Here is a 13,950-nt window from a genome sequence, read left to right on the forward strand (position 1 = left end):
TCTTCGATTCCTCCCCATCTACACAGGATCTCCTCGAAAAAAAATGCACCCAGGGTGCGCCCAGTTTCTGTTCTTAGCATCCGGAATTCCGGCCAATTGGACAGTGAGCACCGTGCTTGAACGATGTAGGTAAATCCGTGTGACGTCGGCATGTACATGGAGTCGGCGAAAGTCTTGCGGAATAGGGGAGCGGGAATTGAGACGGTGGGTGGAAGAATAACCTTTTCAACGGAGCGGATCTGACACTGATGGCAGGTCTTGAGGTACCATGCGAGGTCTTTGTCAAGTGAAGGCCACCAAAAACGGTCGGCGATTGTACGACACGTGGGGTAGAAGCCTCGATGCCCGAGCTCGTCATGGGTTTGTTGGAGAGTGCGAACGCGATCAGTGCCGAAAAGCACGAGCTGGTGGCGACCGTTCGCGTCTTTTCTCCAAAGACGATTGCCTTGAGCGAAAAACTGGGCAGCGCGTTTTGTGATGCGTGCCCGATCTGCGATTGATAAGGATGATGGGAGTGATAATGATTCTAGGTAGGACAAGATAGTGTGCAGTTCAGAGTCGCATTTCCGGGTGGAATCGTCTGAGGGGATTGCGGATTCTGGGGAGGGAGTAGATGTTGTTGCGTGAACGGTGGTTGAGGTGGGTGTGTTGATCTGTTGAAAAAATACTACCAAGTCCTTTTCTACCCAAATCGTGCATCCCAACACTTCGTCCAACCACTCCTCTACTTCTTCAGAGGTCTCTTCTAATTCTACATAGTCCTCTGGGGCTGCTGGTCGTCGCGAGAGTCCATCCGGTCCAAGGTGTCTAGTAGCAGGTACGTGGCGCAGTTTAAAATCAAAAAGAGAAATTCCCGCTAACCAGCGGTTCATAGCGGCGTTCGGCTGTATGTCCGGATGACTAATCATCCCCTTGACGTACTTGGCATCGACTTCGACTGTGAAAGTTTTGAGGCCGATGAGCCATACCTTAGCTGCGCGAAGGGCCCTAAAGAGGCCGTATAATTCGAGTTTGGCTTGCGAGTATCGAGCCTCCCGCTCGTTCCATGTTATTGATCCGAAACGCGCTGGTCGGCGACGACCATTATTGTCGAGCTGGATGAGAATCCAACCGCATGCGAGGTAGGATGAATCGACGGCTAAGATCACTTCGTTAGGGGATGTGTAGCTAATGGGGCGAATAGCGGGGGAGATGAGGACCGCGGCCTTGAGTTGATCCATAGCGTTCTGGGCCTCGTAAGTCCATTCGAACGGAACGTTCACGCGTGTGAGGTTGGTTAGAGGGTGGGCGATGGACGCGAAGTCCTTAATCCATGTACGAATGGTGCCGACAGTCCCGAGAAACCTGCGTACTTGAGTTTTCGTGGTGCAGGAGGGCCAGTGCGTGATTTTAGAAACCTTGGTCTCGTCGGGGATGCGTCCGTCATACGTACAGCGTTGCCCAACGACGAGAACCTCAGGGACGCAAAGGAATAATTTTGAGGCCGACACTGTGGCTCCAGCGTGCTTCAAGCGGTGCAGGACGCGATTTGCGTCTGCACAATGTTCCCAAACAAACCTCCTGATTCCATCGTTTTCGGGAATGCGTTCATGCGATCCGTCCGGTAATTCATAGCGCGTGTGGGGTCCCAAGACATTGACGTCATCTTGAAAGTTAGGGGCGATTTCGATCTCTGCTTGGAGAATGAAGGCGACGTCGTTTTGAAAGACCGCGGGTGAGTCTGTCCATCCTTGAGGGAGAACGGTAAGGCAATATGTACCAAGGGGGGTTTGGAATGTGGTGATGTCGCGTGACTCTTCCGCTAGAGCTCGATGGTCAAAACCTACAAATAAATCCATCATTGAGTAGATAGAGCGGCCCGCGCATTGTTCTGCAAACAATTCGACGTAGGGCATGGTCGCGGCGTCCTTTACCGTGACGGAATTGAGTTCTTGAAGGTCGTGAACGATCCTGACAGCACCGCTCTTCTTGGCGACACAGAACCAGCGTGATTGGTACGACGAGTTTGATGGCTCGTAAACGCCAGACGCGATTTTCGACTTGATGAGCTTGACGACTTCGTCCTTGATGCCAGGAGGTATGGGAGGTTGGCGGTGAGTCCAGGGGGTGTGCTCGATGGTGGGGATGACGACTGGAGGGAAGTAGTCGTCGCGAAAGCGACCTTTCTCCGTTTCGTCCCAGGCGAGCGCAAGCTCGTTGTTCATGAGAACGTGCGCGGCGAGCTTTCGTTCTTCTGGAAGGAGGAACGTGTTCTTGAAGATACCGAGGTCGTCCATGCGGCTTTGGGTGAGGCGAGTACCGGGTGTGAAGGCAGGAGGGGTAGTTGAAAGGGGTGGAAGGGATGCAAGGGGGTTTTCTGGGAAACGGCGGATGATGCGCGCGTGTGCTGGCATTGTGGTGGCCACAGGCCTCACCTTATTAGCGACCTTTTTGTAGGCGAAGGAGCGTCGGATTGGGTCGACGTCGAAGTGCGCTCGGAGAAGGGATTCCGCGAAGAAGGAGTTGGAGAGGCGGGAAATGGGGGTAAAGGAAAGTTCTGGCAGGTTGGATGGAGGTGGTACTGGAACGGGCTCGTGTTTTGGTATACCGGGCGATGATGAGGCTGGGTACGTCGATGTAGAATAACTCGGCGACGGCGTGTCTGGTATTGTCGGTGGGGTAATATACGTGCTGGGTGGAGGGTATGCGGTTTTTGGTGGAGAAGGGTAACGATGACCATACGATGGAGTAGTCGCCAAAGCGGTTGGAGGTTTTTGCGGAGTAGATAGGGCTGAGGATAGGGGATGTTTGATGGCATGGTAGATGTTAATGGAGCTGGTTGGGGGAATTTGCGGAGTAGATAGAGCTAAGGATGGGAAGAGAGAAGGGAGAACAGAGGAGAGTGCTGAGGCTGTTAATGCGAGGGAGGGATGGGGCCAAGGACGAGGAGAAGTTTTGACGGTGCGAGTGTTGCTGGGATCCCGTGGGTCGTGAACTGCAACGTGAACGTCGTCAGTATCCTCAGCTTTGGAGAGATGAACCAAGCGTTGCCAAGGTCGTCCTAAGAGAAGACGGTAGGGAGCTTCTGGCACCACATATGCATGGGCCCAAGTCTTGATACCTTCCACGTCTATCTCCAACATCTCCAGGCATCCAGCCATCTCCTGCGATCCTCCGTTAGCGGTCTGCATGCGCATCCGTACGTCTTGGTTGATGGGGGCGTTCGTCTTTCGCCAGACGTCTTCTCGAATGACCACGATTTCGGAGCCTTCGTCCAGCAGCGCGAGTTCGGAATGAGAGCCGTTTAACGTCACACGAATTTCGCGTAATGGAGTTGCGTGTTCGATGTTCAGGGGGGGGGTGGTGGTTGCTGCAACGAGGGGCTTTGCTGTGGGTGAGATGGCCGGTGCTGGAACGCGCTGGGTGCGGGAATGCTCAACCGCTTCCTTTCTCAAGTCTGGGCTGATAGCCAGAAGGTCTGATACTGTCAGGTGCGGGATGGCGGTGTTGAGGATTGCTTCATAGAGCCGTTTTGCTGCGTCCGGAGAGGTAGCCTTAGATTCGTATCGAAAGGCTGGTTCCTTCTTGGTTTCTGTGCTGACAGGAGGCGCGGTTTCTACAGGTGCTGGTATGGAGACGGAACGTGTTCTAGGGGTAGTAGGGGGATATACAGGCGCTGGAATCGAGGCGGAAGGTGTAGAAGTGGCTGGGGAATATACAGGCGCTGGAATCGAGGCGGGACGTGTGGAGGTTGTGGTTTCTGATGGGTTTGCGGCCTTCGATTTAGATCGGGTGATGGCGAGCGCCTCAGCAGATGGCTCGTCCTTGATTTCTTCTACAGCCAAGATCACCGCGTGATTCTCGGCTACCGGTTCGCACTGTAGAAAGTACAATTCTGATATGAAGGCGGAGGAGGGGATTTCTTGGGGCGTTGATTGCGATGGGGTTTCTCGTCGGGGGTTTTCGATGACGATGGAGTTGGAACCAGTGGCAGGAGTAGCAGGATGGGGACACGCGTAGCGAGCGTCGATGACCTGTTTGAAGGTCTCGTCTCCATATCGTCGTATACGCAATCAATCGGGGTACGCGAAATACTGCCCGTCGCGGATGATTCGTCCTGCGCGCAGATAGTCTCCTGCCGTAGAGCAGGTGCGCAAAACATGCGGTCCTCCGCAGAAGAAACACTTTGCATTCTGGGAGTAGATGGAAGAGGAAGGAAGGGGGGGTAGGGGAAGATATGGCAGCGTTTGAGAGTTTGGCGCTGGTGAGGGCGTGCTGACGTTTTGACGGGACTTGGGGGGTGCCCATGCCTGTGCAGCTGCAGGCGCTAAGCAAACGAGCCGGGTGTAGCAGCCTGAGTAGGCGACATCGCCGATGTCGAGGCCGTGCATTCTGCGTGCCAGTGCTTCCACTTCGTCGATAGTATTCTTGAGGGGAGCTGGCGGAGGAGGCGTGAATGAGACCCGTTTAGTCTGCACTTCCCTTCGAACATCCTTTCTCTCTTCTTCGTCCTCTGAATCCCAGGGGGCGGCGGTTTTAACTTTTGACGAGCGACCCTCCCGTATGGTTCGAATACGGGTTGCTATAGGTTCATTGAGGTCAGCATCAAACGCGTCGTCTGAAAATACGAAACGCCCTGCGTTGAGTACTTCCTCAAAGTCCGTGGCTTCCGTTCGCGAGTAGTTTGGGTCTTTGAGTTCGAGCCTCCTGTCAATGGCGCGTCGAGTGACGGCAGGCAATCCTTGCCAGAAATAGCGATCTCGTTCGCGTGTAGATATCTTCCCGTTCGAGACAAGCCAGTGCGCGACGGGACGGAATTGTCGGTAATACTGCAAGAGTTCCGTTTCTGTCGATATTTCGTTGTCTGCGTTGTTGATGACAACGCGTTCTAGGTCGCGGATCATGTATCGCTGGCCTTTGGCCGCACCCGAATACTGTGCTACTATACTGGCTTTGAAAATGTCATAGTCCCGGCTTTCATATCCGGTGAGCGTTACCCAAAATCGTTTAGTCTCGATGTTGACGTATCGGACTATCATCTTGCATTTGTCTGCGTTGGTAAGCGCGCACGACGAGGCCAGGTCTTCGAATAACTCGAGGAACTCGAGTAATTCGGAAGTTTCCCCGTTGAAGGAAGGTGCTTTGCTTGATCCGGGTCCCGGCATGGCGCTGATGCCTTTAGCGGTTGACATGATGAATGCTGGTTGGGAGGGTATAGGAGGAGGTACGGTGGAAGGTGGAGGTTTTACGGGTTGCGGGAATGCTGGCGCGGGAGCGTGAGGAGGAGGTGCGATCGCAGGTGGGGGTTTTGCTACTTGCGGTTTTGCTGGCGCTGGAGTGTGAGGAGGAGGTGCGGTTGTGCGAGGTAGGAACTGAGGTTTGGGGATGGGGTGTTCTGTCGTGGTAGCAAGCGTTGTTGGTTCTATGGTTTCAGAGGGGATTAACGGGAGTGTAGGCGTTTCTGGATCGAATACGGCCGGTCTGAGGGTAAATGTTGGCTGATCAGTTATAACTGGGAAGGGGGATTTTGTGCGTGGAAGGAGGTTTATGGTGTCGTCGTCTGAGATGGACGATTCTGTCGGTCCGTCTGTTGAGTCCTGGAAGGGTCTGGTGCGTTGATCCAATCTAAAACGTGTTGGGGTGATAGCGGGAGCGTCGAGAAACGGATTGGCTGTGGAAGAAGGAGAGGTACTGAGGGCGTTGTACGTATTGGCCCTGCTTCGGCGTTTCTTGGTCAAGGTGTTCTTCGGGGAGGCCAGCGCAGGTGGCTTATCTTGTTGGAGGCGTAGCTGCGCGTTAGGGTGGTAGTACTTAGTAATTGTGATAATTTTAAGTTTGATCAGAAGATCAGACTTCTAGAAGAGAAAGATCAGCGGATCAAGGATAGATCAACGGATCAAACTCGGGGTGCAAGGGTAGCTCGAAAGCAATTCCCCTCGCGGTGGGCTCCAAATATGTAAAGGCTGCGTCGAGTTCGAGAGGGAATTGTTTAAATAGCGTCGAATTACGAATATGAGGGAAGGCTTTAGTTGAGACGGATAAGGACTTCTGAGTGGTCTTTCTATGATGCTTCTTGGAGCGGTGAATCAACGGGTGAATTCTGCTACTGTAACGAGTGCACATTCGTGGTATATAAGTGTTTCGAGCCGAACGATTAAGCCGAGAGTCGAGCAAGTAGCATGTGGAAATGGAAAATAAGTCGGCGAAGGACGGTGATGATGGGTTTCGAGCATATGGTACAGTAGGTAAGGAGAGTTAAGAAGGAATGTGTCCAGGTAACTCGGATGCGAAGAGTTGAACTCTTCGCATCAGTGAGTCACGTGGCTGTGTTCGAACTTGTCAGTTCGAACGCCTTGTTTGAGACTGGCGCGGTGCGTAAAGGATATCATATCCTTACAATCCTTTTTGCTCGTGTAAATTGTTTCGTGACCTGGACATAGTGACTGTATGCAGCTGAACATAATGATGGACGGCAGTATGTTCATAGATGAATGGCATCCAAGCGACCACTATATGTCAGAAGACCTCACACGCCCGGCCAGGCACCGTACGCGCACGCAGTCTCCGCCACGATATTACTACATAGACTTTGGTATCTCTCGTAAATATGATGCATCCAACACCAACCCGTTGGAATTACCTATATATGGTGGAGATAAAGAAGTGCCAGAATTCAAGGAAGACTACAGCAAACCTTGGAACCCTTTCCCGACTGATGTTTGGTATCTTGGGCGTGCTATTCAAGAAACATTTCTCGACGTAAAGTGTCACTGTCGCTTTTCATTTTGCATAATCTCATTTGGACAACAACAGCGCTACACAGGTGTGGAATTCCTGAGCGGTCTAGTATCAGACATGATGCACTCGGATCCAGCACAACGCCCGAACATGGACGAAGTTTTTTCTCAATTCCAGGTTCTACGCCAGGGCTTTAGCAGCTGCAAATTACGTTCTCGGGTGGCTCATGATGAAAAGAGATCTGTTTTTCATTTCCTACTTCACTGGGCCCGTCGCATTCAGTACATTGTACGCAGGATTCCCCCAACGCATACCTCGCTGGCATAGAGCGGGTTTCTTTGTAACCAGTCTCCTACAATGCATGAGTTTTTTTCTCTGTTCTTAAGTCCTCGCATTCACAGAGTGAGGTATCGCGCTGACTTCACGCCGCATGCACAGCGTCAGATGCAATCGTCTTTTGCATCAAACTCACAACGACGTCAGGTGACCGGCCGAGAAAAGTGATACTCAGGTTATTGATTTACGCTTCACCTGTCCCTGCACCAGCGAAGCCCAACACCTTGTCACTTGTTTCATCCGCTGCGCCTGATATTGTTGTTTCACAATTATTGTTGTTTCACAGTGAGTTACCCACAATATTTGTTTCAGGTCCTTCGTAGGTCCATATTTGTCTTCTAATTTCGACTACTTTTACTTTTAGTTCACGCCACAGCTCAGGCAGTTTTCTGAGCATGGCCTCGACCTTCGATGCTCTTTCTCATCTTTCTGAATATGAGATATGGTGGAGGAGCCACTACAACTTCCTCGAAGAAAAGGGTTACAAGCTACGAAGTCGCTACAGCCCAGATTGGGTCCCTTCCTGGACGAACACCAACAAAGCTGACATAGACTGCGAGGATGGAATCGTGCCACGAGTAGGTGCTTCAATAATAGCAGTGTGCATCAATGACCATGTATCCTTTAGCACTCTCTTGTGCTAGACGCACGGCGCATTCAAGATGGCGCTCGCGTGTCGCTCAAACGTATAGACGTATCGCGACACCCTTGTGAGATAGAAATCGGTCGTTATTTCTCTACCTCCCCTCTCAGCAAGGATCCAGCCAACCATTGCGTGCCAATTTACGATGTTCTGCAGGTGCCCGCCGACGATCATACTGTGATAATTATTATGCCGTTACTTGCAGATTTTACGGATCCCTATTTTGACACAGTCGGGGAAGTTGTAGACTGCATCCACCAGCTTTTTGAGGTAAGGTCTTGTTGATTGACTGATTATGACTTGTTTATTTTTGCTTTCTTTTGAAGGGTCTGCGCTTCATGCACAGTCATCATGTCGCTCACAGGTACGTGTTCGAGTTGTTCTAATGACTTGTCTCATGGCCTGGGCTTAGGGACTGCATGGACCTAAACATACTGATGGATGGCAGCATTTTCATAGATCCATGGCATGCATTCGACCAGTATATGTCGGAGGACTACAAGCGCGTGGCCAGGCACCGTGCGCGCACAAAGTCTCCTCCACGATACTACTACATAGATTTTGGTATCTCCCGCAAATATGAGGCGTCCAACACCAACCCATTAGAAGAGCCCATATTCGGTGGAGATAAAGAAGTACCCGAGTTCAACGAAGACAACTATAAACCTCGAAACCCATTCCCAACTGATGTTTGGTATCTTGGGCATGCCATTCAAGAAATATTTCTCGACGTAAAGTGCAACAGTGCCTGCTCATTTCAAACTCTGATTAACATAAAACAGCACTACTCGGGTGTGGAATTTCTGAGCGGTCTGGTATCAGACATGATGCACTCGGATCCAGCACAACGTCCAAACATGGAAGAAATTTTCTCTCGATTCCAGGTTCTACGCCAGGGCTTTAGCAGCTGCAAATTACGTTCTCGGGTGGCTCATGATAAAGAGAGATCTGTTTTTGATTTCCTAGCTCACTGGGCCCGTCGCATTCAGTACATAGTACGCAGGATTCCCGCAACACATACCTCGCTGTCGTAGAGCGAACTTATTTGTAACCTGCCCCCTGCAATCCACGAGTCCCATGTCTTCCTTAAGTACTGATGATCGATGATCGCTCGAGCGCGCTCTGGGATTACAACATCTCAACGGCGACAAGCGCCAATCCCCGACTCGTTTTGTTGGAGTGGCAAACGCGCCGTAGTTACAAATACAAAATGTACAAGGAGTAGGCTTTAGTTATAAAAGACTACACTTTAGATACACTACTTTGCTGAGAACTGAGGAGAATTGAATGTGCCAAAGATGATGATCAGATCTAGCCGGGCTCAGGAATCCAAAAAATTGTTTCAAAAATCGACTTGCTACGCTTGTATCCCCAACATCAATGAGAGGGAAGGTTCCTCCAAAAGTCGCGTGTCAAAGAAGACTTATCAATGGCTTAAAGTCCCAGTAGCGCTCGTCGTCTTGACCACCAGCCTCCTTTCTGTAAGCACGGTCCATGACGAGCTCGAGTGTCACAGCCGTTCCTACAGTTGGTGGCGAAGGAGCAAAGATTCAAGTCGTGCGGCAATCACTGTGGGCCTTGCATTCCCAGATGCTCATGGATGACAGCCCCTTTCCCTATTGGCAGCCTCGCGAATTATAGCTTCTCGTTCTGTGCACAAGGATGTGACTAAGAAACGCCAGTCAGGTCTTCCGAATGAAAACAGCGTCTTCGCCTCAATAACTCGGCCTGGGGACTTGAGTCTGCGAACGTAAATGTGAAAGATAAGGTAGTTACCTTGGGATGGCCTACGTCTGACTCGACACCTCGTCATGTCTCTTTCAACGCTCTTCGAAACGAATAACTTAAATACATATTACGACGAAATATGTGCCAAGACCCATGTTTCCTTGAAGTCCACTCTGCAACGCTAAGCCAATAAGTACCACAACGAAACTTGTAAATCAAGAAAAAAAAGCAAATTCTCTTGCTCCCTGCTGAGCACCAGACTACCGTTAACACCATCAAGCATCTCCCATGCTATACGTCACTGCCAGTCGATATATGCACGCGGGCCTGGAAAGCGATTGAGGACATGCCGGTTGCTGCATCGGAGTCAGCCAGGAGCCGAGCGTAATGTTCTCGAACGCTAAGGATGAGGCGTGGTCCGAGCACAAAGAACTGTATGACTTGCGAAACCTGAAGAATACCAATAAAAACATGAGCTTCGATGGAAAATGGGTCCTATGGAAATGATGAACCGCGGTCGCATGCAGAGGTCAGTGACATATTGCCATACCGCTAAGACTGTTGGAGACAAATCAACAATGAGGTTGAAGCAAGACACAGCAACAAAGCTAGCACATTCAATCATTCAGCGGAAAATGGAACCATATTCACAATATGAGCTCACCTCGCAAAGTAAAGCACGTGGGATTTGATCAACACCGTGAAGCAGTCTTCAATTATCCCTCCTGCCGACTGTTGTCGCAGTTCACGGAAGTGTTTTACAGCAATCCAGACTGCGAAACACAGCGCGAGGACCTCCCAGACAGCGCCGAGTATCCAAGTTATGGAATTCAGAAGTGGGAAATTGCCTCCATAGACAATGATGCACTCATGGGTGCCAGAGAGAATGAATTCCTCTGGAATTCATTAATAAGCCTCATGCACGCTTTTCATTCACAGTTAAGTGTACCTCCTGAAGTACGCATCGTTTCCATTGCCATGGCCACTGCGTCGAAAATGTTGATAGCCAAGGACACGACAACGAGAAATATCAGGATCCTTCTGGATCGTTGATACATGGCATGTAACCGAGTGATCATGATGACTGCAACATGTTTCGGTCAAGTCAATATCATAGGTCTTGTAACTGCACAACTCACCACACAGCATTGGAGCTGCCACAATATTCATCCAATTCCACACGAGGAACAGAATCCGGCCTAAAAAATCCGGTTAGTGATGGGCCTTTGGTGGATCACACACTACAAACAGACTCACATCTGTAGCAGTCATGATAGTAAACGAAGAAGCTAGTCAAGAATGACACTCACCCCTACAGGGCGTCGCGGTTAATTGAATGGGAATAGCAGGCATCAGTGCAGAAGACTCACTGCATCTGTCAACAAGATCGTAGGAACATCGGCTGTATGCAACTGGTCAGAAGAAACAAACACGGTGAATGCGAGAAGACATACCCAATATGTTCAGGCTGTATGTGAGAGATGGCTGATTAGCAGAACAACAACTGTTAAGCCTTCCGAACATACAACGTATATAATATTCCAAGATAGCGCACCTAGGATATTTTAAAGTCAGCACAAATTCACAACAGGCAAACTACGTACACTGAGATAGAGAACGGTCATCAGGGACCAACGTTGTCTCTGTCACAAATCAATATTGTTCTTCTGACGTGGAACTGTGCCCACCCAGACCAGTTCGACCTACAAACCAAACTTAGCGAGATGGCTGCTCCGGTCATAGCATCAATATACCTCTTGTCCGAACGTAAGGGCTGGAAATACTTGTGGGAAATCAGCAATTCTCTGATGTTATCATGCTCACCCCAATCATACGTCAATCCAACAAAGGCGGCAACTGGGACACCGCAGTCAAGGTCAGATCAAGGCATCAGCGCTGAAATCTGACTGCTCTTCACGAACATATAAAATAGCTGTTGATACGCAAAGAGTTGATGAGTGGCCAAAAACTAGGGTCGTCTGAGACTAGGGTCATACTGTTAGATGATGGATGTGAGGGAGCGGGGAACTTGGTGGACATACAACAATGATATTCGTGCTAGATATACCACCACCCAGTTCTTGCATGAGATCAAGGGATGATATCCGTTCCTGTGAATGGATAGGTGACTCGCGTTCAAGTTGTTCGTAGGGTAGGGACGTGGATTGAAATAACGCCTGTGCTTATGTAATCAGGCAATGAGGCGGAACACTTGAACACCGCAAAAGATGAAAGAACGTAAATTTCAGCTGTTCGTGATTCGTCACCTTGTTTTCGAGATGTTCTTGTTACACAGCAGTCCCTCATGCCAAAGCAATCAAATCGTAACGGCGACAAGCGCCAATCGGTACAACATCGATGAGCCAAAGATGATGATCTGACTTAGAACCAAAATTCGAAATCCATACAAACAGAGACATTCCGATTCCGATATTCGCACACGTACGCTCCTCTTGACAGGGTTTTTGACCGATCAGCCCTGCCAATGGCTGCCATCAGTGCCGGAGTTTGAACTGATGGCTGTAACTCTTTTGTACACTCTGAATCTGGGATAAAACGTCGTACTGCTCGTCACCATCGTCACGGCTTTCTGGCCCTGCGAGCGCATCCAGAAACCCACGAATGCCCAATCAATGATATATAACTGATACGGTACTGCCGACTAGACGTAGTGAACGCGCTACAACCTGCAAGTCCATTGATATAGTGGCTGATTGGTATCAGTATGCCAATTAGATGAAGAGCTGACCCCTATTATCATCATTAATCGACAGCGAACATGACAAACCTTAGCTTTATCCACCGCGACCTTCAATGTTGTTCCTGGAATTGCCAACACCGTTATTTGTAGGTCCATATATTTGTTCTCTTCGTTTCACAAATTTTACCTTTAGCTCCCACTACAACTCAGGCAGTGATGGCCTCGACCTCCGATGCTCTTTCTCATCTTTCTGAATATGAGATATGGTGGAGGAGCCACTACAACTTCCTCGAAGAAAAGGGTTACAAGCTACGAAGTCGCTACAGCCCAGATTGGGTCCCTTCCTGGACGAACACCAACAAAGCTGACATAGACTGCGAGGATAGAATCGGGTCACCAGTAGGTACGATAATAGCAGTATTCGTCAATTACCATGCGTCCTTTAGCATTATCTTGTGTTAGATGCAAGGCGCATTCAAGACGGCGCTCGCGTATCCCTTAAACGTATAGACGTATCGCGACACCCTTATGAGATAGAAATCGGTCGTTATTTCTCTACCTCCCCTCTTATCAAGGATCCAGCGAACCGTTGCGTGCCAATTTACGATGTTCTGCAGGTGCCCGCCGACGATCATATTGTGATAATTGTTATGCCATTACTTCGAGATTTTACGGATCCCTATTTTGACACAGTCGGGGAAGTTGTAGACTGCATCCACCAGCTTTTTGAGGTAAGGTCTTGTTGATTGACTGATTATGACCTATTTATTTTTGCTTTCTTTTGAAGGGTCTGCGCTTCATGCACAGCCATCATGTCGCTCACAGGTACGTGTTCGAGTTGTTCTAATGACTTGTCTCATGGCCTGGGCTTAGGGACTGCATGCAACTAAACATCCTGATGGATGACAGCATTTTCATAGATGCATGGCACGGAAGCAACCAGTTTATGTCGGAGGACCTCAAACGCGCAGCCAGGCATCGTGCGCGCACGAAATATCCTCCACTATACTACTACATAGATTTTGGTATCTCCCGCAAATATGAGGCGTCCAACACCAACCCATTAGAAGAGCCCATATTCGGTGGAGATAAAGAAGTACCTGAGTTCAACGAAGACAACTATAAAGCTCGGAACCCATTCCCAACTGATGTTTGGTATCTTGGGCATGTCATTCAAGAAACATTTCTCGACGTAAAGTGCAACAGTGCCTGCTCATTTCAAACTCTGATTTACATAAAACAGCACCACTCGGGTGTGGAATTTCTGAGCGGTCTGGTATCCGACATGATGCACTCGGATCCAGCACAACGTCCAAACATGGACGAAATTTTCTCTCAATTCCAGGTTCTACGCCAGGGCTTTAGCAGCTGCAAATTACGTTCTCGGGTGGCTCATGATGACGAGAGATCTGTTTTTGATTTCCTAGCTCACTGGGCCCGTCGCATAGTACATAGTACGCAGGATTCCCGCAGCACATACCTCGCTGTCATAGAGCAAAGTTCTTTGTAACCGGTCTCCTACAATGCACGAGTTTTCTGTCCTTCAGCCTGAGTCCTCACCTTTATAGAATGTGAGGCGTCACGTTGATTTCCCGCCGCACGCTTGACTGCACCGCGTCAGATGTGGTTGTTTGTTAAGGTGCTTACCGACGTCTCCCGCACTTACAATAACAAAACACTTGACACCCATTACGTGGAACGCTAAGGACAAAGTGCCATCTCAAATCTGATTGGTCACGATGATTGGTCGCTCCTGAAGAATACATGCTATGCTTTCCATAAGGAGCACCCCACGAGGATGGTTCTTGGATGCTCACGAAAGCCG

General features: G+C 49.7%; 2 protein-coding genes across 2 annotated transcripts; both read left to right on the forward strand.

Moving 5' to 3' along the window:
* Positions 1-6,441: 6,441 nt before the first annotated feature.
* DEU56DRAFT_979801 (uncharacterized protein) lies at positions 6,442-7,044 on the forward strand (the record flags this gene model as incomplete). The annotated part of the gene is made up of 2 exons (XM_041359761.1): positions 6,442-6,738; positions 6,793-7,044. 2 exons carry the CDS (start codon positions 6,442-6,444, stop codon positions 7,042-7,044), a joined length of 549 nt encoding a protein of 182 aa, XP_041209830.1.
* A 404-nt stretch (positions 7,045-7,448) lies between these two features.
* On the forward strand, positions 7,449-13,635 carry DEU56DRAFT_734508 (uncharacterized protein; the record flags this gene model as incomplete). The annotated part of the gene is made up of 11 exons (XM_041348387.1): positions 7,449-7,631; positions 7,682-7,966; positions 8,023-8,060; positions 8,109-8,726; positions 10,103-10,236; positions 11,039-11,191; positions 11,487-11,537; positions 12,319-12,524; positions 12,572-12,856; positions 12,913-12,950; positions 12,999-13,635. The coding sequence occupies 11 exons, from the start codon at positions 7,449-7,451 to the stop codon at positions 13,633-13,635; spliced, it is 2,628 nt and encodes an 875-aa protein (XP_041209831.1).
* Positions 13,636-13,950: the final 315 nt, after the last annotated feature.

This window comes from Suillus clintonianus, assembly GCF_016758775.1.
Source record: "Suillus clintonianus strain FC179 chromosome Unknown DEU56scaffold_25, whole genome shotgun sequence".
In the NCBI taxonomy this organism is placed as follows: domain Eukaryota; kingdom Fungi; phylum Basidiomycota; class Agaricomycetes; order Boletales; family Suillaceae; genus Suillus; species Suillus clintonianus.